The sequence below is a fragment of the Oryctolagus cuniculus genome, chromosome 6, assembly GCF_964237555.1.
Source record: "Oryctolagus cuniculus chromosome 6, mOryCun1.1, whole genome shotgun sequence".
In the NCBI taxonomy this organism is placed as follows: Eukaryota; Metazoa; Chordata; class Mammalia; order Lagomorpha; family Leporidae; genus Oryctolagus; species Oryctolagus cuniculus.
Window position 1 is genome coordinate 150,182,304 of NC_091437.1, and position 22,962 is coordinate 150,205,265.

Here is a 22,962-nt window from a genome sequence, read left to right on the forward strand (position 1 = left end):
GTAATTGAGTTCCTGTCACTCACATGAGAGACTTGGTTTGTGTTCCCTGCTCCTAGCTTCAGCTCCTACCCAACCCTGGCCATGGGGGGTACTTGGGGAGTGAACCAGCATATGGGAGCTATTTCTCTCTCTCTTTGCTTCTCAAATAAATATTTTTTTTAACAATGCATTCCCTTTACAAGGTTAATAGTGGAGATAATTTAAAGAGGTGAAAAGGATTTGTTTTTCTAATGAAAAGTAAAGCTCATTTATTTGAAGGCCACACTTTGACAGTTTAATTGTATAGAACACAACTAAGAAGTCCAAAATGGTTTTCGACAGCCTTAGCAGGTACATGCACCTGAACCCAGGCTCTCATGTAGATGTTTACAACTGAAAAGAGGCAGTATTTTTAAAGTATGAGGACACAGGTAATTGGAGAGGAGTGAGAGTGGGCTGATAATGGAGATGGAGGAACTTTTAAAGAAGAGCTATTGGGGGAGAAAAAGGACGAGAGAAAATTTTTTTTTATATCTCAAAAACTCCTGGGAAGATGATTATTTTTATGTCTTCAGCGCTACCAAAGAGAAGGGTGAATTTTAGAAAGATTCCCATAAGAAATAGCTTTTAACAAGTTTTCACACACAAAGGAAATATACTAGTATTTGGAAAAAACGGTAACAGAATACCTGATTTCTCAGTGTGTAGCACATTAGTCATGCAAAGAAAAGTTAAATGAATGAACACCAGATAAATGAGGTGTTTTATCTAACTGATTTCTATAAAAATCAATTCTAAAACCTTTAAGATTTTACATATGTGTAAAATGTATGAATACAAAATGAGCATCTGAGGGATTATATATCATATCATTATTTGCATTCCTAGAGGTTTACAGTATCTGGTCAGCATAATAAATATTTAATAAAATGATCCTTCATAGCTTAAGTTAAAAAAACAGCAATATCCTATCTTTGACACATTATAATATATGTACAAATACTTCCACTTCAGGAATATCAAGGCTAAATTATATACCTGAGAAAATTAATTTTCATTCCTGGAAGTATTTTTTTTTTTTTTAATTTGTGAAGCAGAAAGGCAGAGAGACAGAGTTCCCTTTCACTGGTTCATCCCCAGTGCCTGCAGCAGCCAGCTCCTGAAGCCAGGAGCCAGGAACTCAACTCAGGTTTCCCATGTGGGTGCAGGGACCTAGTTACGTGCGCCATCACTGCTGCCTCCTAGGGTTTGCACTAGCAGGAAGCTGGAGCCAAGAACCAGAGCACAGACTCACACTCAGACACTCAGATGTGGGACGTGGGTATCCTGACCACAGTCTTAACCACTAAGCTCAACCTCCCACCTCATTCATTAATATCTGAAAATCATCTTCTAAAAGTATTAAGACAAGGTTTTATAAGACAGCTAATATGCCAGTGAGCACTCTGAATGTTGTCATCTTAATCATGTCTTACTGAAATCAATTTTCCTGTTGTTTCTACAGTATTGTACCTGATGCAGTTCTCAGAAAGACTTCTTCAAAATTACTTAATTCATAATGTTTTTTTGTAAAAATAATATGAAGATACCATTTGTTTGTGCCAAATGCAGTGCATCTTTACTGTCTTGTAGATTTCCACCTGTAATCATAAACTGAAATAGAAAAAAAACAAAATGACTTTAATAGGGCATCAAGAACAATTTCCCAAACACTCCTTCCACGGCTTCTTCCTTCCAGGAAATTTTTTTCCCTTGACTATCACATATTATCCTTCCTTTAAATTCAGCTCTGAGATCACCTGCCCAGCCATCTACACACATATGTACACATGTACATGCACACACACACACCCCCACAGTAGAATTTGCCACTGCTGCTGTCAAACGTATTTATAAGTCTGTCTTTCCTGTTAGACCCCGAGTTCCTTGAGGTCAGAGATTGCATGCTATAAACACTGAGTAACCGAAGACCTGAGAATTTAGATTGCTATCCAACTCAGTGAGTGCATCAACAGTACCGATGAATTATACAGCTCCCTAGGCGTGGGCCAGGAACTCCCAGGAGTTAGATGAGGTCAAACTATTTTCACAATAACACAAAGATGGCAACTGCCTTTTTACTCTCATTCTATCATAAATACACAGTGAGGTATTCCAGAGGTCACCTGATGTGCAATCACAACAGGTGGACTACAGCAACAAATACTAAAATTTAGCAGTCTCCTATTAACCCAAAAAACTGAGAAAATCTAAAACAATTCCTCTCATGTTATTAAATTTATTTTTGTTTTGGAAAATGCTTACTTTTTATAAAAATGTTATTTATGTTGGTCGTTTATTGTTATTTTTAAGTGAATTGATAATATTCTTTAAATTTCTCCTTTTTAAGCTATAGTCACATCAGTAGATAAAATGCACATAAACAAAAGCTTGTTGGGGGTTCTCAACAATATTAAAGAACGCGAAGGAGTTCAGAAAACCCAAAAAGTCTGAGAACTGCTGAGTTACCACCGTACAAGGGTGAACTCTGCAGGAAAATGTATGGGTGGTGGCAAACAAGCACGCTTCTGTGCAGACAGCCAGGGTCCCACCTGAAGGATGCAACGCCACCTCTGACCATCCAGCAGGGTGAAAACGTCACTAAAGGGCTGTGTGCCGATGTGGACTACCAGGCACTGCTGCCAAAGGGACACGCGCCTCTAAAGAAGGGGTGGGAGTACACGCGTGAATATTTTTCAAAGCATATTGAAGGGTCTCTGAGCTAAAATGACACGCTGATTCTAAGGTATCCTCCCACATATACCAAGGTGGAATTGCAAATGACAAAGGGAATTTCATACAGCAACTTAAATCCCTAATGCGATCAGACACTGAATATTTATTCAGGGAACAGCCCTAACTAAATCCTTGGCTGCTGTAAAATACAGGATATGAGATCATAATAAAAAGTATTGAAGAGTGGGCATTTGGGCTTACAGTTAGGCCCCCAGTTAGGATGCCCACACCCCACATTAGAGTGCCTGTGTTTAACAGCAACCCTGGCTCCTGTCTCCAGTTTCCTGTTCATGCATGCCCTGTGAAGCAATGGTGACTGCTCACCTTAGCTGGGTCCTCGCTACCCATGTGGGAAACTGGCTTAAGTTCCTGGCTTCCAGTTTTGGCCTGGCTCACCCCTGGCCAATACAGGAATTTGGAAGTGAATTAGCAGATAGGAGTTCTCCAAACAAAAGAACAACTTGAGAAAATTTATCATTAACTGGCATTATTTAATTCTTCAAAAGCAGACCAGTGGCTCACATCTAGTATTCAATTATGTAGAATAGTTCCTAATCAAGTCAACTTTTTACTTTACCTATAAATTTTTTTTCTTTAGATTTATTTATTTGATAGGCAGAGTTACAGAAGAGGAAGAGACACAGAGAGAGGTCTTCTATCCTCTGGTTTACTCCTCAAAAGACTACACCAACTGGAGCTGAGCCAATCTGAAGCCAGGAGCCAGGAGCTTCTTCCAGGTCTCCCATGTGGGTGCAGGGGCCCAAGCATTTAGGCCACATTCCACTGCTTTCTCAGGTGCTTTAGCAGGAAGCTGGATCCGAAGTGGAGCAGCCAGGACTTGAACTGGCACCCACATGAGATGCTGGCACTGCAGGTGGAGCCTTAACTTATTATGCCACAGCACTGGCCCCTACATTTTCTAACTAGTAGAAAAAAGGGCAAGACTACAAGGCATAATTTCCTTGCCAATGTATGAATATAATGCCGTAATGACGGTGGCTTCCACCATATCTACAATAAAAGGTTTTCTGCTTTATGCCAAGTACAATACCAATGCTTTGCATTCAGTGTTTTGTTTAATGCTCACAAGAACGCTATTAAGTACTATTGTTACTTCTGTTCTATAGATGAGAAAATTGAAGTCTAGAGAGATCGACTACCCCCATGAATATGCAACTCCCAAGAAGGCACTGGGAAAGGAAGCTAGGCTGGTGACGCCATGCTGTGCTTTCAGACTCTGCACTATTACTACAAGGTCCTGAGTTAAATTTCAACTTAGAACCAGGCCCTCCAAAAATTCACTAGACTTGGTGACAGATACACGTCTTTTCAATGATTTCTTAATTCTAACTAATTCTGAGTTATATTATGAAATTATTAAAAGTTGCCTCTTAAGAAGACTGGTAATTTACATAAGCCTTAACGATTTTTTTCAAAGGGATTTTGACATTTATTGCATTTCTAAAACAGAAATGAACTACACATGAAACTTTTGTGAACAGGATACTGGATGATTTTATTTATATTAATTTGCTAATATTACACATAGACAATATACACCCCAAATGTGGAAATGGATCTTTTCCTTCTATTCTACAGAATTTTAACTAAAATTTCATTAAAAAATAAAAAAAGACCCTCTAAAACTCAGGAATAACAAAAAAATGGATGTTACCTTCTTCACACCAATTTGGACAGCTCTCTCTATCACATCCTGTAAGTCATCTGTGAAAGACAAACCCTACATTAAGAAAATCTGGTAATTAAAAATTCACGGGTCTAACAGTTACTTTTGGAAATAAAATAATCAAATTAACTAAATCAAAATCCAATCAATCCTATTTGATGAGTACTTGTCACATAAGAATAGAGTTAGTAAAACCTCAGGAAAAATAAGAAACCAATATTAAGGCAAACCAAATGAATAATTATTTGTTTGGATTTTTATTCTGTTGGCCAAAAAGAGGAATAACTAAAATCAGGAGGCTCAAACTAAAGGTGAATTTGTCTTAAGTTTGTCTCAAATTCACTTGTCTTGAATGTTATTTGTTGGTATTGTATTTTAAAAATTATTTTTAAATGAATAATTCATTGTTCATTTTGTATTGACTTTTTCTTTTTCTTTCTTTTTTTTTTTGGACAGGCAGAGTGGACAGTGAGAGAGAGAGACAGAGAGAAAGGTCTTCCTTTTGCCGTTGGTTCACCCTCCAATGGCCGCCGCGGCCGGCACATCGCGCTGATCCGATGGCAGGAGCCAGGTACTTATCCTGGTCTCCCATGGGATGCAGGGCCCTAGCACTTGGGCCATCCTCCACTGCCTTCCTGGACCACAGCAGAGAGCTGGCCTGGAAGAGGGGCAACTGGGAAAGAATCCAGCACCCCAACTGGGACTAGAACCCAGTGTGCCGGCACCGCTATGTGGAGGATTAGCCTATTGAGCCGCGGCGCCGGCCATATTCAGCCTTTTCTAAGTTCACCTCCTTAATCATGATACAACATTTTTTTATAAATGTCACGTAATATTGTATGTCTATAATTACCATTCCCTTAAGGAGGATAATTCTTACTTTGCTTCAATGTTGCTTTTTGCTTTTTCACAACATTCACTGTTAAGTAACAACAAATTTTTCTGAGGAAATTTAATGTTTATTACTAAGTTACAAAATTCCAGAAAGAAGTGGATATCAAAATAAAATTATATCATAAAATTCATTTATTTCATATTTAAGTATCCCAGTAAATGTGTTTGCAATTCACTTTTTTTTTTTTTAATTGTATTTATTTGGGGGCCGACATTGTGGCGTAGCAGGTAAAGCTGCCGCCTGCAGTGTCAGCATCCCATATGGGCACCGGTTCAAGTCCCGGCTGCTCCACTTCTGATCCAGCTCTCTGCTATGGCCTGGGAAAACAATGGAAGATGGCCCAAGTCCTTGGGCCCCTGCACCCACGTGGGAGACCCAGAAGAAGCTCCTGGCTCCTGGCTTTGGATCAGGCCATTGCAGCCATCTGGGGGGAGTGAACCAGCAGATGCAAGACCTTTGTCTCCCTATGGCTCTACCTTTCTCTGTAACTCTGTCTTTCAAATAAATAAAATAAATCTTAAAAAATAATTATAAAAAATTGTATTTATTTGAGAGGTAGAGTTACAGAGAGAGAGGGAGAGACAGAGAGAAAAGTTTTCCACCTGCTGGTACATTCCCCAAATGGCCACAATGGCCAGAGCTAAGCCAATCTGAAGCCAGGAGCCAGGAGCTTCTTCTGGGTCTCCCATGCAGGTGCAGCAACCCAAGTACTTGGGCCCTCTTCTTCTGCTTTCCCAGGCCAGAGAGCTGGATCAGAAGAGGAGCAGCCAGGACTCAAACCAGCACCTATATGAATGCCAGCACTGCAGACAGCAGCTTTACCCACTATGCCACAGCACCAGCCCTGGAATTCAATTACTTTTACTTCATAAGTGGTTATAAAATCTCTTTTAGGAAAGAAACATTAGTTAACATACTAAAAATGACAAGTAGTTTTGTTAGATATTATAAACTGCAATAATACCAGTATCTGCTATAATAAAACTTATTCCAAACACACACACATATGTACAAACATATATGCAAATATATACACAAACAGGCCATAAAGCACAAAATCCACTGAATGCTACAAAGAAAAGCAGAGTGTAATTTATTCGGTAGTCCCAAGCATGTCTATACGACACATAAAACATCATGTACGCGTCTACATGAAGTAGAAAAGTTTTGAAGGAAGGCTTAAGAAAGCTGACACCTACCCCTGCTCCTTCAAGTGGTATCTAACACTCTCTGTACTGAGAAAAGCTTTCACTTACTACCTCCTAGAAGCACGTCAGACTATCTTCTGACTTCACTTGTTGAACTGTGACTATTCTTCTTCACCCATAACCACAAAACCAAATTGTCCTGTTTGTATTTACATAATGTGGTTAGTTTTCCAAGGCAATGGTCACGGATTATGCTATTGTAGAAATTCTGCATTCAAAAAGTTGTTGCTGTCATTTTCTGCTCAGTCACCTCTCAACTGACAATCTAGCCTGTGAAATGAACTTCTATGACAAACAGGAGCCCTTTTACTCTTGGTGAAGCTTCCCCCGACTTCTGAGGTACTCCTACCTATCCCCACCTATGCCGTTGGTATTCATGTGGGGATGGATGGAAAGGAGGAAAGGCAAGACAGAGAAGAAGAGCACAGGGTACCTCCTCCTTAATCATCCTGCTACACTGCCACCTCCCTAAAAATGTGTTTGAAAAACTAGAGGGACCGGCACTGTGGCACAGCAGGTAAAGCAGCCGCCTGCAGTGTTGGCATCCCGTATGAGTGTCAGTTCGAGTCCTGGCTGCTCCACTTCTGATCCCGCTTCCTGCTAATATGCCTGGGAAAGCAGTGGAGGATGGCCCAAATCCCTGGGCCACTGCACCCTCAGGGGAGACCTGGAAAAAGCTCCTGGCTCCTGGCTTTGGATCAGCTCCGGCTTTTGCTTCCATTTGGGGAGTGAACCAGCAGATGGAAGACCTCTCTCTCTCTTTCTCTCTGCCTCTGCCTCTCTCTAAATACTGCCTTACAAATAAATAAATAAATCTTTAAAAAAAGAAAAACTAGATATGCTTGTTCTATAATAACTGGTTTTTGGATTCCATGACTTACCGTTCAATTGTTTAACAGACTAACATCAACTATTGCTTGGCTTTTGTGCACATGATTAATCAAAGTTCTACACTGAAAAGGATCAACTGCAGAAAAGAAAGGCTTGGTTAAAATCCTGTACTTTATAAATGTTCCTGATCATGGTTTGCCACTACAGTTTATATGCATTTCAGTTTGTTTATAGTTTTATCCAAGCTGAGTGCAATGAGTTCTTTAGCATTTCAATTGTAAGAGTAGATTGTGCTTCTTAAAATCCCCTTGAGGCAGAAAATTTGTCTTCATAGAGAAACTACCCTAATAAAAAGAAACATTTACCTTGATGCTTTTGAACCCCCCTATAAATTCCTCTGAACATAGGATCTGTCAGGTTGATACCAATATCTGTGGGAGAAAAAAAAAAACTGATTAATCATTAACAATCTCCATTTGAAATTTTTACTTGAAGTGAAAGCTCCTGTTACTAAATGTTTCATTCACACAATCATTCCTCAAACAGTATCCACGACTCTACCACTTGTCAGCTGTAGTATTCGACACAAGGGACACAAGGATGAGAAACTCGCTGCAGACCTGGGACGACCACCGGGAAATACCAGCAGTGACAGCGGGGGCAGTGCGTTTGGTGCAGCAGTTGACTCCTGCATCCTGAGGGGCCGTTGTGGTAGAGTGGCTAAGCCACAGCCCGGGGAGCCTGCATTCCAGATCAGAGTGCTGGTTCAAGTACCGGCTGCTCCACATCCAATCAAGCTCCCTGCTAATGTGCCTAGGAAGCAGTGGGTCATGGTCCACGTACTGCGTATGAATAGGGGACACAGAAAAGAATTAAGATGTGACACTTGGTCGCTGCCCTTCAGGAATTTACAATCTATATTAAAACTACAAATATAATTTATAACACAAGCTAAACTGTAAGATGAGTTAAAAAATGGTTCTCTTTTTCATGGCTGTATGCGGAGAACCTAGCATAATGGTTAGCAAGTATGAGGATACTTCATAATGTGCATGGAAAATGTAATTAAAAGTTTATTTTAGTGCAAAAATTTTTTTCATGCATAGTTTTTCCAGAATACATGTTTGCCATGAACTTAAGAATCTAGCATGTATGTATTTCAACTCTTTTTGCACCAAAATAGATATATCCTTTAAAAAAATTTTTTGGAGGCAGAGAGAAGAGAGAAAGAGAGAGAAAGAGTAAGAAAGAGAGAGAGTGAGAGAGAGAGAAACTTGCCCATCTGCTGGTTCACTCCATAAATGTCCACAATGGCTAAGGTTAGGTGAGGCCAAAGCCAGGAGCTGGGAGCTCAAACCAGGTCTCCCACATGGATGGCAGGGTCCTGACTACTTGGGCCATAGCCACTGCCTCCCAGGGTCGCATCACCAGGAAGGTGGAGTCCGAAGCTGGAGCAAAGTATCACACTCAGGTACTCTGATGTGGGATGCAGACACCTTAACTGGGCCAAATGCCTGCCCATAAACATATCGTCTAATTCCACTTCCCAGGAAAATTTTGAAGTACCCTTGTAGTAAGAGCTCCATCGCTATTCATTTATTCTAGAACTCATTACTCTGCACATAGAAGTAGAAGGGGGCAACCGAGTTTTGGCAAGGGAGATGTGAAAAGCTTCACAGAAGAGTTCAATCCTGAAGACAGAGCTTTGGCTCACAAGCTGAAGAAGGGCAATGGCACGCTACATCCAAGGTGTGCAGGTGCAAACTGTGTCGAGAGCGGTGGGAGCTCCTTGCTGCCAGCAGAGCAGTGGTTCTCCGAGGAGAGCAGTGTGTGGCACCCCCCTCCCTCCCACCTGCCTTCCTCATCCCCAACACTTGGAGTGTCTGCAGACATTTTCAGTTGTCCCAGTGGAAGAGAGTGCTACTGGCATCTCGGGTGGATGCTGCCAAATATTCTAGGATGCACAAGACAGCTTCTCACAAAAAATAATTATCCCCCAAATTACGTAAATCCTGCTATGGATCATACGAGAACAGAATACCAAGATGTGATGTCAGAATGAGATGGGCATAGGCAAGAAAAACGCCTCCTTTACTTAAAATGCACATTGTTTAGCTTTTAGCACCAGAATTTCCCAATTGGAAGGGGTGGGGGTGGGGGATGGGGGTCAACTGCCTACCACCCTACACTGTCTCTGTCAAATTTCAACTTCTCCCTGGCATGCTTTCACTCTGACTTCTGCCGAGTTGGACCCCAGGAATATGCTGCTTCAACATTATGACAGACCCTGAAATCCTGAGTGGGAGTTCGGATAATCCGAGTGGGGACACAGTCCAAGCAGGAGAAGCAGGATGGATACCGACAGGCTGACGCTACTCTCTCATGGTTCATTTAAGAGTGGGGGAGGGAGAGACCACTAGTATATGTTTCTCAAATTTGGGGTGTTCCAGAAAGTATGCAGTAACATCTCGAGATTTCCTGAAATATCAATTTTACTTTAGAAGATTTAGGGTATAAGATATTTTTTACTTAAGAAAAGCACTATATTAGTTCAATCATAAATACAAGACATCTAAAAAATTCTTTTTTTATTTATTTTTTTATTTTTTTTTATTTTTGATAGGCAGAGTGGACAGTGAGAGAGAGAGACAGAGAGAGAAAGGTCTTCCTTTGCCGTTGGTTCACCCTCCAATGGCCGCCGCTGCAGCCGGCGCACCGCGCTGATCCGATGGCAGGAGCCAGGATCCAGGTGCTTTTCCTGGTCTCCCATGGGGTGCAGGGCCCAAGCACCTGGGCCATCCTCCACTGCACTCCCTGGCCACAGCAGAGAGCTGGCCTGGAAGAGGGGCAACCGGGACAGAATCCGGCGCCCCGACCGGGACTAGAACCCGGTATGCCGGCGCCGCAAGGTGGAGGATTAGCCTATTGAGCCACGGCGCCGGCTCGACATCTAAAAAATTCTATAAATGCATTAAGATTTACACATCACTGCTGCTTTCCCCACGACCCTTGGGACAAATGAGTGAATCTTAAGAGCATGGATGAGTCCAGCTTTGAAAACGGAGGTTCCCAAGTCCCATTACTTAGCAATGACTAAGTGTAGATTTTTATTGGTCTTTGGATTGATGAGAGTTACTTGAGGTGTGGTATTCAGATACAGTCTAAGAATTTGTCTCAGCAAACACAGAACAGACTGCTGTAGAAGCATCTCCTAGGAGGGTGCAGCCAATGTTGATTTCCCATACTAAACAAATAGTTCTGCTTCCTATCCTTCCAGATTAAAAAGTGTTTGCGTGTAGTATTAAGCTGCACAACTTGTTCTGAAACTAGAGAAGAGGGAAATCCAGCAGGATCCTAACCTGGGAAGAGTCTGCTGTCCTACACCAAAAGCTAAGGCTACTTTTAGAACCCTGGCTTAATTTTTCATGCAACTGTTCCATGCAAATCTTGTTTGTGGATCAATCTTCCAGCAGTCTGACCTGGTGTTTTTCCAAAGTATTGTCATGACTCATTAGTGAGCTGAAAAATCAGTGTAGTGGTTCACAGACAGAATTTTTAAAATGCCAGAGTAAAAAGATTAAATAGCACAATAAGTCACATAACAGACAGAATGTAGAATATTATGCCATTTTTGTTTAAAAAAAAAAAAAAAAAAAAAAACCTCGGGGCCGGAGTTGTGGTGCAGTGGGTTAAACCACCACTTGAAATGACTGAATCCCACATGGCAGTCCCCACTACTCTGCTTCTGATGCAGCTCCCTGCTAATGGACATCCCAGGCAGTAGTAGATGATGACTTAAGTCCTTGAGTCCCTGCTGACCACATGGGAGATCCAGATGGTGTTCCAGGTTCCTAACTTTGACATGGCCCAGCGGGCATTTGGGGAATGAACCAGTGGGTGAGAGATATCTACCTTTCTTTCTTTTTCTTTCTCTTTTCTTTTTCCTTCTTTCCCTTCCTTCCTTCCTTTCTCTTTCTCTTTCAAGATTTATTTCCTTATTTGAAAGGCAGAGTTACAGAAAAACAGAGAGAGGCAGAGAAAGAGAGCTTCCATCCACTGGTTCACTCCACAAATGGCCGTAACAGCTAGGGCTAGGCCAGGCTGAAGCCAGGAGCTTCATCCGTGTCCCCTACATGCGTGCAGGAGCCCAGGCACTTGGGCCATCTTCCCCTGCTTTCCCAGGAGCATTATCAGCAAGCTGGATCAGAAGTGGAGCAGGCAGGACTCCAACTGGCATCCACATGGGATGTAGATGCTGAAGGCAGCAGCTGAACTGCACCACAGCGCCGGCCCCTTGTTCTTTCAAATGAATAAACAAATAAACATTAAAAATAAAAATACACCAAAAGAAAAAAAAAAAACTTGGTGTTTGTGGGTTTATATATAAATCTAAGCCGGCGCCGCGGCTCACTAGGCTAACCCTCTGCCTGTGGCATCGGCACACCGGGTTCTAGTCCTGGTCGGGGCACTGGATTCTATCCCAGTTGCCCATCTTCCAGTCCAGCTCTCTGCTGTGGCCCGGGAGTGCAGTGGAGGATGGCCCAAGTGCTTGGGCCCTGCACCCCATGGGAGACCAGGAGAAGTACCTGGCTCCTGGCTTCGGATCAGCGCAGTGCGCTGGCCGCGGCGGCCATTGGAGGGTGAACCAACGGCAAAAGGAAGACCTTTCTCTCTGTCTCTCTCTCTCTCTCACTGTCCACTCTGCCTGTCAAAAAAAAAATATATATATATATATATATATAAATCTATTTAAAAATTAGGCAAGGGGCTAGCGCTATGGTGTAGTGGACTAAGCCTCTGCCTGCAGTGCCGGCATCCCATATCAGTGCCGGTTCATGTCCCAGCTGCTTCACTTCTGATCCAGCTCCCTGCTATGGCCTGGGAAAGCAGTGGAAGATGGCCTAAGTGCTTGGGCCCCTGCACCCACATGGGAGACCCCGAAGAAACTCCTGACTCCTGCTTTCGGATCAGCGCAGCTCTGACTGTTGTGGCCATTTGCGGAGTGAACCAGTAGATGGAAGACCTCTTTCTCTCTCTCTGTCTCTCCTTCTCTGTGTAAGTCTTGACTTTCAAATAAATCTTAAAAAAAAAATAATGTGGCAAAGAGTAGTTAAGATGTTTCTCCTTTTTTTTTTTTTTTTTTTTTTTTTTTTTTTTTTTGACAGGCAGAGTGGACAGTGAGAGAGAGAGACAGAGAGAGAAAGGTCTTCCTTTGCCGCTGGTTCACCCTCCAATGGCCGCCGCTGCAGCCGGCGCACCGCGCTGATCCTGGCAGGAGCCAGGAGCCAGGTGCTTTTCCTGGTCTCCCATGGGGTGCAGGGCCCAAGCACCTGGGCCATCCTCCACTGCACTCCCTGGCCATAGCAGAGAGCTGGCCTGGAAGAGGGGCAACCGGGACAGAATCCGGCGCCCCAACCGGGACTAGAACCCGGTGTGCCGGCGCCGCAAGGTGGAGGATTAGCCTATTGAGCCACGGCGCCGGCTATGATGTTTCTCCTTTTTTAAGATTTATTTATTTATACACTTGAAAGACAGACAGATGGGGGTGGGGGAAAGTGTATCTTCCATCCACTGGTTCATTCCCCAAATGCCTGCAACAGCTGGGGCTGGGCCAGGCCAAAGTCAGGAGCCAGGAGCTCCATCTGGGTCTCCCACAAGGGTGGCAGGGGCCAGCACTTGAGCCATTCTCAGTTGCTTTCCCATGGGCATTGGCAGGAAGCTGGATCAGAAGCAGAGCAGCCAGGGCTCAAACGCAGCACTCCAATACCAGCACTAGCTCCCAAATTAAAAACAAGTAAAAGCCAGCACTGTGGCGCAGCAGGTTAATGCTCTGGCCTGAGGCCACATAGGCGCCGGTTCTAGTCCCAGCTGCTCCTCTTCCGATACAGCTCTCTGCTGTAGCCTGGGAAAGCAGTAGAAGATGGCCCAAGTCCTTGGGCCCCTGCACCTGTGAGGGAGACCTGGAGGAAGCTCCTGGCTCCTGGCTTCGGATCAGCACAGCTGCGGCCGTTGCGACTACCTGGGGAGTGAACCATCAGATGGAAGACCTCTCTCTCTCTCTCTGCCTCTCCTCTCTCTGTGTAACTCTGACTTTCAAATAAATAAATAAATCTTTAAAGAAACAAACAAAAACAAAAACAAGTAAGAGTCAGCCAGACAGTAAGCAGGACAAGAGACAGAGGGAGCACTTTGGCCACAATCTGTCACTATGAAACCTTGTCATACGCGAGAAACCGCATATCCAAGTGTGTATAAAGCAGAACCAGGAAGAGGCTGGAACGCTGGACAGCACTGGACTGCAGAAAGGCTTTGCAAGCTGTCCGTGCCCTTCAAGTACCTTCACGGGAGAAACAAACAAACAAACAAAAAACTGGAAGCAAGAGAAAAATGTGGCTGATTTGATTTTTAGACAGACCACTATGGAGGACAGAGGATGGTTAGACTGAAGGAGCCAGGACCCACACACACCTTTAAAAGAACATAACCAGTGTCTTTTCTTTGTGGAGGTTTCATAGTTCTTTATTCCATCTCTCCCACCGATTATATCAAACTGGGGTGGAGAGGCAGAGACAGCACATGTTAGAAAGTGTCTTAGACCCTTCCAGGGCCTCCTCTCAGCCCACACCCCAGGTTCTCTGACAGCATTTTTTCAGCCTCTTTTATGGCACCCAACACAGTCTCCCTGCGCTTGTTTTGACTGTACATAGGCTTGAAAACGACAGCACTAACCTTCTTTTTATATGTGGTCCCACCGTTCCCAGTGTCTTGTCTTTGGGGAAAATACTGTATAAAATAACATTCTGGGCTGGGGCTGTGCCCATCAGTTAAGCCAGCGGTGGCAATGCAGGCATCCCGTATTTGAGCACCAGTGCAAGTCCTGGCTGCTCCACTTCTGATCCAGTTCCCTGCTAACGTGCTCAAGGAAGCAGCAGATGATGGCCCAAATGCTTGGGGCCCTGCCACCCACATGAGAGAACTGGATAGAGTTCTAGGATTCTGGCTTTGGCCTGGCCCAAAACCAGCCACTGCGGCCATTTGGGGAATGAATCAGCAGATGGAAGATCCCTCTGTCTCTCCCTCTCTCTACCACTCTGCCTTTCAAATAAATAAATAAAGTTTTTTTTTTTTTTAAAGATTTATTTAGTTTACTTGAAAGGCAGTTACAGAGAGAGACAGAGAGCCAGAGAGAGAGAGAGAGAAGCCTTTCATCTACTGGTTCACTCCCCAAATGGCCGCAATAGCTGGAGCTGAGCCAATCTGAAGCCAGGAGCCAGGAGTTTCTTATGGGTCTTCCCATGTGGGTGCAGGGGCCCAAGGACTTGGGCCATCTTCTACTGCTTTCCCAGGCCATAGCAGAGTTGGATCAGAAGTAGAGCAGCCAGGACTCAATTCAGTGCTCATATGGGACACTGGCACTGCAAGCAGCAGCTTTACCCATTCCACAGCACCAGCCCGCAGTAAAAAAATCTTAAAAACAAAATAACTCTGAGACCTAAGTTTATAATCCTAACTTTCCTGAACGCCAGACTATATTTCCAGGTGCACAGATGCTTACATTTGGATGCCTTATAAGAAACTCAGGACTGGCGCTGTGGCATAGCGGGTAAAGCCGCCGCCTGCAATTCTGGCATCCCATATGAGCACCGGTTCGAGTCTTGGCTGCTCCACTTCTGATCCGGCTCTCTGCTATGGCCTGGGAATGCAGTGGCAGATGGTCCACGTCCTTGGGCCCCTGCACCTGCATGGGAGACCCAGAGGAAGAAACTAGCTCCTGGCTCCTGGCTCCGGATCAGCACAGCTCCGACTGTTGCAGCCATTTGGGGAGTGAACCAGTGGAGACCTCTCTCTCTCTCTCTCTGTATTTCTCTGCCTCTCCTTCTCTCTCTGTGTAACTCTGACATTCAAGTAAAGAAACAAGTCTTTAAAAAAAAAAAGAAACTCAAACTTAATCTACTTCAAACAAACTTGGCTGCCTTGTCCTCCTACTGCCAAACCATTTCATGTCTGGATATTATTGAAACCATGAGTTATTTTTGTTCAGTCTCCCGTTACCTTCCATGAACACTCAGCTGCAAAGTGCTGGGCATGTCTTCCACGCCTCTCTCCACGGCCCTAGTTCAACTTTGAAAGGCCTCCCTGCTTCCGCCCCTCCACCTCTCACCCACCTAACAGTCCCCAAGTTACCCTAAAGCAGAGACGTGATCATGAGCATTTATCACCTTTAAGGAGCTGGAAACGCCACAAGACAAGGATCTTGCCCAGTTTTACCCACAGCCGTAACCCCCAACAGTGGCCCTCCTTCTCCTAAGCGCTTGGAAATAAAGATGCACGCCCATTTGGTGCCTGCTGCATTCTCCCTCTCGTTGGGTCGGTGCTGAGTGGGTTACTGCACTTGCCAAGTCACAGAACTTGGGTTTTGCTCCCAGCTCTCCGTGTCCGCCAAATGCTAGCAGAGCTGGGGCTGGGTCTTCGTGCTAGTGTCTGTGTTCCTAGGCTCGTGCCGTGCCCACAGAGGCGCTCGGTGACTGTGGGACGAAGGAACGGGTTTATTGAGTGAAGCCCTCATCCTCTGGCCACTGAGATAAGGGGGGCAGGTGCACGTGGATGGAGGGGGAATACACAATGCTGAAGCCAGCACCCCCATCAAGAACCAGAATATTCACTACCCGCACCCGCAATCTCCCCGCGCCCTCTCCAGTGAGTGGGCCTTCCAGCGCGCAAGTCCTAGACCCTCTGGTCTTGATGAGGCTCCGGGACCAGGCCGAAAAGCTCACGGATGAGGAATAAACGCTCTCTTACCGACAAACTTGAAGCGACTCATGACAGCAGCCCCGACTCCTCCCCGGCGGAAGCGGAAGTGGCGGCCCGTCGCCCCGCCCTTCCGGCGCCTTTGCCCCGCCTCGCAGCCGCCGGCTTCTGGTGTCCCGGCGGCCCCCGCGGCCGCTGAAGGTGAGCGGGCGTCATGGCGTTCTCGGCGCCGGGGGCCTATCTGACCCACCAGCAGAAAGTGCTGCGGCTTTATAAGCGCGCCCTGCGTCACCTCGAGTCGTGGTGCATCCACAGGTGGGAGCGGGGCCCCAGGGCTGGGGGCGGTGACCCCGGGGCGTAGGCCAGCGGCCCTGAGCGGTCGGGCGGCTCAAGGACTCCGCGGACTAATGGCACGGCGCTGCCTCCGCGCCGTAGAACCCGGCCTTACAGCTGGGGTCGAATCCCGCCTTGGCCTCCTGCAGTTTCGAGACCTTGAAGGGTTCCTTATGCGGTCTGGGCCAAAACGGACGCCGGACCGGGCGCAGAGGGTTTGCGTCAGGATTACATTTCAAAAAGGAGAAGAGTGCCCGGACTGTAATCGGCATGGGCCCTTCTCGATCCTGTCGTCCCTGATAACAGCATCTAACCCTTCTTCAGTCCGCAGAAGAACTCGGGAATTGTGTTTTTTATTTTACGAGCAAGGGGATGAGAGGCCGTAGCCGCTCATTCTCCTACCCCTCCCATCAGCTTTTCCCTTTTCCGCTGCAGCCGGTCCTTTTCATTGTCTCACCATCCTTTTCACCTCCCACCTGATTCTTTCCTCCTCCGTCCACCTGAGGCCTTGGGACGTAGAGCTAAGTAAGATACATAGGTTTTTTTTGTGACCTAAATGAATGCAAGGTGGGGTGACAAGCCACGATGCGACAGTGCCATGGTGAAATTACATGGAAGCAGCATTGGGGATGATCAGTGTTATAAAGATGGAGGCAAGTGAGCAAGAATTCAGTCGCTGAAGACCGGTTGGGAAAGCTGCAGTTCATGGTCTGGAAGAAATGATACCAGCCACTGTGAGCACCCTGGGTTCAGGATTTCAATTTCCCTGCCATCTTTCTCCCCTGGAAGCCGAATTTCTTCTACACTTGCCTCGTGGTGCTGTTTGTTCTCTGTGGTTCTGTCCTAGACCGTTCCTGATGGGTGCACCGTGGGTAGCCTCCTTCAGTGCTGGGACTGTTTCTTAGACCATCTGTAGTTTCCTGAAATTGTTTTGTCTAAATTCTTCAAGAACACATCCATTTCCATTACCCTGCACTGATTTCCTTCCCAAATTCCCTGCCTCTGCTAGTGCCATCATTAACCGCTCACTCACTCACTAAGCTTTAAGTCTCAGCGTTGTCTGAGTATTCCCAAGTTAACCCCTCTGCCAGTAACCCACATTCTCACACTGTATATAACTGAACAGATTTTTGTAGTCTCTCTCCAGTGTAGTAATAGCAGCTGACATTGTTGAGCACTTGGAATGCACCCGGCACTTTGTGAAATGTTTTAGCCCATTGAATCTGTGTGACAGCCTTAAGGTATAGAACTTACTAACACTAATTTCTGGAGGGGACACCTGTGGCCTGGTGACATTACCCTGGGTTACACAGCTAGTGGTGGCAAAGCTAAGATTCAGGCCCACAAAGGCTGACTTGAGAGCCCCTTCGCTTAACTGGGTCGTTTAAATGTCTGGTTCTGTCTCACATCACCACCACAGCTGCCAGCCTCAGTCCCTTGTCATCTAGGGTGTGGATTCATGTCAAAGCCTCCTGTGTCATCTCTGCCCACATTTCTTCAGAACCCGTGTGTTACTTGCTTAAGGACAGACAACTGGTGTGTAGTCCAGGTTCAAACTCAGGTCTGTATGATCCGAGCAGCACATATTGAATGATCTTACGGAGGCTGTGGCTTTTCTCTTTTGCTAATTCTTTTCTTTTTTAAGTCATTTCTTGATCGGAGCACAGAAGAAAAATGGCTAGACTGTGTTAAATAGTTTTTTGCTGGGGAGGCTGCAGAGGAAGCAGTCACAAGGGTATAGCTGCTCCCTTGGCAGGGTTGGGGGAGTGCCAGGAAGTTATACTACTCCTATAGACGGTAGTATAGCCTCTATTTTTCAAAAAAGGCTATTTTTATTGACACATCCTAATTGTACATATTTATAGAGTACAGTGTAATACTGTATTTCGGTACACGCATACATCATGTTACAGTCGGGGTGATTGGCCTATCCGTAACTTCGGGCTTGCAGCTTTGTGTTGGGAACATACAAAATCCTCTGTGCTTTTAGTACTCACTTGTTGTCAGCCACGGTCATGCTCCTGTGCTACAGACATGAGAGGTGTTTCCGCCTGCACTGCTGTGCCTGCCCACTCACCGTCTTCGGCAGCCCTCCCTTGCTCCCAGAGTACAGCCTCTTGTCACCCAGGAACCTCCCCCTGGTAGGTAACATGCCTAATCTCCACTCACTCTGGTTTAAGGGACAAGTACCGGTACTTTGCTTGCTTGTTGAGAGCCCGGTTTGATGAACATAAGAATGAAAAGGATATGATGAAAGCCACCCGGCTGCTGAGGGACGCAGAGGAAGAGTTCTGGTGCAATCAGCACCCGCAGCCGTACATCTTCCCCGACTCCCCTGGGGGGACCTCCTATGAGAGATACGAGTGCTACAAGGTAGGTGCCTGCCTTCTGAGACGCACACCCAGCTTCTCAGCCCCAAACCCGGCCTCTGAACAGCTTGCCGTTTGAGGGGTAGCGCCGAGATTTCTTTCCGGGCGCTTCTCAGTTTAGCTAAGGTGTTTGTTTTCCCCTCTCCCAGGTGTCTAAAGATTTTTCTTTCTAAATTCAGCTGCAAGGACTCGCATCGTACTTTGTGGCAAATTATTGCTATATAATTCATTCAGAGACCTTAAAGTTCACCAACTTGTGTTGGTGCTTGGTATTTCTGAGACGGTGCAATGCTTCCACTAACATAAGCCCACAGGGAGTATTTGGGAAAAGCAGGGGAGGAATGATGCAACTGTCTTTGGACCGGCCTTGCTGCCATTTTATAGGAGTGGGCACTTTCACTCTAAGTATCCTCCCTGCTTTCTGGTCCCTGTTCATTGCTTAGGTCCAGACACAGTCTACTCATTGCAAAAGTTATAAAAATACAAGTTGAATTTTGTCTCCTGTCTCCCAAGCAGGCCCTGTGAGTGGCGTGTGAACATATCCTGTGCAGTGACGCCATGGTTTCCTCTCCTGACAGGTTCCGGAATGGTGCTTAGATTACTGGCATCCTTCTGAGAAGGCGATGTATCCTGACTACTTTGCCAAGAGAGAGCAGTGGAAGAAACTGCGGAGAGAAAGCTGGGAACGAGAGGTGTGTCCTGCTTGCCCTTCACCGTGCACTTGGTCAGCACAGGACAGGGCTTTGGTCCTGTGGGCAGATACACGGATTCCAGGCCTGGCCCCTTGCTTCTCCGACATACTGGAGTTTCTAATTGTCTCCAGCTTACCACCTCCTGCCGTCTTACAAATGGGTTATGATGTCTTCCCTCGTTTGTTTGCTTCCTCCCCTCCTTAGCCCTTGGACCCTTTTGCTGTACCTCCCTCTCCCTTGAGCTTCACGAGTTACCAGGTGGTGCTCACTCAGAGTTATATTTACTGTACTGGAGAGGCCCAGGGAAGAGACCGATTTGGGGTTTTTGCAGTAGTGTAGCTGAAAGGTTACGGTGTCTAGCACTAGGGTGGATATGGAAAGAAATGGATTCAGGCTGTCTTTTGAAAGTACATTGAGATTATCTGGATGTGGCAGATTGGGGAGGGACAGAGGAATTGACAAGGTTTCTGGGTTTTAGGCGTTAACATCTGGAGTTTGGTGGTGGTGGTGACGGGGATAGGGAAGGAAGGATGGGAGGTCAGAGAGACAATCAAGCCTTCACTTTGGGAGTCTGATCAGCAGGCAACTTGGTGTCGCAATCTGGAACTCCAAGGAAAGATTTAATCTAGGAATAGAAATGTATTAGGTTTTTGTTTTTTTAAAAACTAGAGGGGCAGGCTGTTGTGCAGCAGGTGAAACACCACGTGTGATGCCCTGCATCCCATCAGAATGCCTGGGGCTGAGCCCCGCCTCCGCTTCCGATCCAGCTTCCTGCTAATGCACTCATGAGGCCGCAGGTGATGGTGTAAGTGCGGGCTCCCATGAGTCACGTGGGAAGCCCAGATCAGTAAAATAGATCTTTAATATAAGTGAGTAAGCCCTCGAAATGTTTGAGCTCCTTAGGAGAGGGTATAGAGAAAGAAAGAAGGGAGAAGGAATTCTTCCTGCCGTGTAATTGGACACGAGACTTCCGTGAATACATTTGGGCTGCAAGTTTTGAAACTGACAGGCTTCTGTGATAGCTTGTGTTTCTTGAGCAGAAGTAGAAGTCAGTAGGAGTGGGTGCAACCTGTAGTGATCTGAGCTTGTTGGAGAGTAGTGGACGCCAGGGTGGTGAAGGCCCACTGGACGCCAGCTTTTTTCAGCATTTTCGCGTTAGCAGTACTAAGCGGTATGGCTACAGGCTAAGGTCAGGGGCACAGTTTGCCAGTTGTCTACAGAGAATTGTAAGAGGCTCTGGTTGTCACGATGGCATAGCAGCGGGTAGAGCAAGGAGGCTGCTGCATGGAGAGGTCGAGTGGGGAGGGAGGCCCTGCGATTGGCAGCCTCTCGGCTTCAGGTGGGCGTGCAAGCAAATGAGCGGCTAGGGGAGGTGATGATCGGATAGCGGACATGTGACGCATGATTTTGGAAGTTGTGCTGGTCCTGGTGATAGGGTCCAGGATGCGGATGTTGAAAGTCCGTGACCAAGGGGGAGGGGAGGGAGGGAAAGTCACCGTGGCCCACGGGTACCGTCGAGTAAGAAATGTCTTGGCACTTGGAAGGCTGAAGCGTCTGCCCAGTGAGCGGCCGGCTCACCTGGCAGTGGCTCACCTGAGGAACCTCCTCCTCGCAAGCACTCCTCCCTCCTCCGTCTCCTCAGCACTCTTCGCAGCACTCCCTGGAGGCCCAGCTCCGCCACAGTGGTTGCTTCTAGAGCTGCCTCCTGTGTGAGGACGTTGCTCTTGGAGGTCATTGAACTAGGGGTAGCTCGGCAGAAAGGCAGACTTGCCTGTTTTCATACGTGATTTCATGGTATTCTTGTCCCGGTGGCTGGACAGGGGTAGGGAGGCAGCTTTCCAGTTACTCCCTGATGTGTACATGGGAGCTGTGGGTTCTTAATGGTGGTTTTAGGAAGAGCACTTAGACACAGAGATAAATGCACGTCTAGGCAGAGCAGTGGGGGGCCATGTTTTGGCTTAAACAAGAGGAAGGGTAAAGGGTTTCTTGTCAGCCTTGCTGCCTTAAGGATGGGGACCCTTTAAGACGGTGTGGAACGTCTGACCCGTGGACCGTAAGAGGCCCACAGAATCATTTGCTCTGGCCCTGCCAGGGCAGGCACAAGTGGGACTCAGGCTAGTGCTTACAAGTGATCCTTTTATACAGCCGGCAAGTGATGGTATACATATCCACGTGGCCCTTGGGGGGAGAAAAGCTTCCCCACCCCTGCTTTGAGGAGAAAATTTTTCCTGAGTAAACTGCAGGTATGAAAATGCTGCAGGTGCTGATACAAGGGTACTCAAGGAAGTTTGTGGAAGATGTGCATCAGCTTCCAATTCCATTCTTCCACAAACTTCCTGAAGTATTATCTTATTAAAAAACACAGCTCTTAGTCCTCAGGCCCAGATGGTGTGTGAGTTGACACACCGTAGGAATAAAACTGACATACCGCTGACTGCAACAGGCAGGTTTTCTGGTCAATTGGACTGCTTGGGTAACTGTTCCTTCCTCGTCCCTTCTAGGTTAAGCAGCTGCAGGAGGAAACCCCACCCGGTGGTCCTAAGACTGAAGCTTTGCCCCCTGCCCGGAAGGAAGGCGATTTGCCCCCACTGTGGTGGCACATTGTGACCAGGCCCCGGGAGCGGCCCACGTAGGAGAGAGACACTTCACTGTTCATGCTTGCAAGTGAAATCAGTCGCAGGACGTACACACACTTGCCCTAATAAAAGTAACTCAGTATAATCTGGAGTGAGTGAGGTGTTCTGAGATGGCCATGCCAAGTGCGCCACTGTCTGCTTTCTTGTCGGTTGTGCATGTAAAGAAAATGTCGGATGCAGCCCATCCCATGTGCTTTCTCAGTAAATCACGTCATCAGCGGTTGTTATCAGTAAGACAAACTGGGGCCGGCACTATGGCATAGGTTAAGCCTCTGCCTGCAGTGCGGGCCTCCCATGTGGGCTCCGATTTGAGTACCGGCTGCTCCCCTTCCCATCCAGCTCCCTGCTGATGGCCTGGGAAAGCAGTAGAGAATGGCCCATGTCCTTGGGCCCCAGCACCCGTGTGGGAGACGAGGTAGAAGCTCCTGGCTTCAGCCTGGCCCAGCCCCAGCTGTTGTGGCCATTTGGGGAGTGAACCAGCAGATGGAAGCTCGCTTGCTCTCCTATCTCTGCCTTTCAATAAATAAATAGATACATACATACATACATAAACTACAACAGAACCAGATTCAAGATTCACTCTGAACATGGAGCTGAACACTCTTGGGTTCAAGGCTTTGTTAGCTGTAGTGGCTGGAAGGAGTATACAGAGCCAAGAAGAGAAATACTGAGAACTTAAGATAGCACTTTGATTTTTATAAAGGTTCCACCAGTGGAACTTTCGTGTTTATTAAAAGGACAACTCCCGAGGCAGCACAGAGTGAGCAAATAAACACTGGGGGTTATGGAGTTCTCTGGGGTTGAAGAGT

General features: G+C 46.4%; 2 protein-coding genes across 5 annotated transcripts in view; one reads left to right on the forward strand and one right to left on the reverse strand.

Annotated features, from left to right (window-relative positions):
• Positions 1-16,278, reverse strand: part of TATDN1 (TatD DNase domain containing 1) — a 42,914-nt gene extending 26,636 nt beyond the window's left edge. The window contains exons 1-4 of one of the 3 annotated variants that reach the window (XM_002710766.5): positions 16,175-16,278; positions 7,741-7,806; positions 4,430-4,479; positions 1,569-1,632 (exon numbers count right to left, since the gene is read on the reverse strand). In XM_002710766.5, coding sequence (XP_002710812.2) covers positions 1,569-1,632; positions 4,430-4,479; positions 7,741-7,806; positions 16,175-16,196 — 202 coding nt within the window. In that variant the 5' untranslated portion in view covers positions 16,197-16,278. Of the gene's footprint in view, positions 1-1,491; positions 1,633-4,429; positions 4,480-7,740; positions 7,807-16,174 lie in introns of all 3 variants that reach the window. The other 2 variants (XM_017341519.3, XM_070075476.1) reach the window with 2 other exon arrangements.
• NDUFB9 (NADH:ubiquinone oxidoreductase subunit B9) lies at positions 16,240-22,238 on the forward strand. Of its 2 annotated transcripts, none has more exons than XM_070075479.1 (4): positions 16,240-16,324; positions 18,637-18,829; positions 19,404-19,517; positions 22,019-22,238. In XM_070075479.1, the coding sequence occupies exons 2-4, from the start codon at positions 18,704-18,706 to the stop codon at positions 22,148-22,150; spliced, it is 372 nt and encodes a 123-aa protein (XP_069931580.1). In that variant the 5' UTR covers positions 16,240-16,324; positions 18,637-18,703; the 3' UTR covers positions 22,151-22,238. The 2 variants fall into 2 exon arrangements, with proteins under 2 accessions (XP_069931580.1, XP_051686397.1); XM_051830437.2 differs by having other exon boundaries at positions 16,249-16,438.
• The last annotated feature ends 724 nt before the right edge of the window (positions 22,239-22,962 follow it).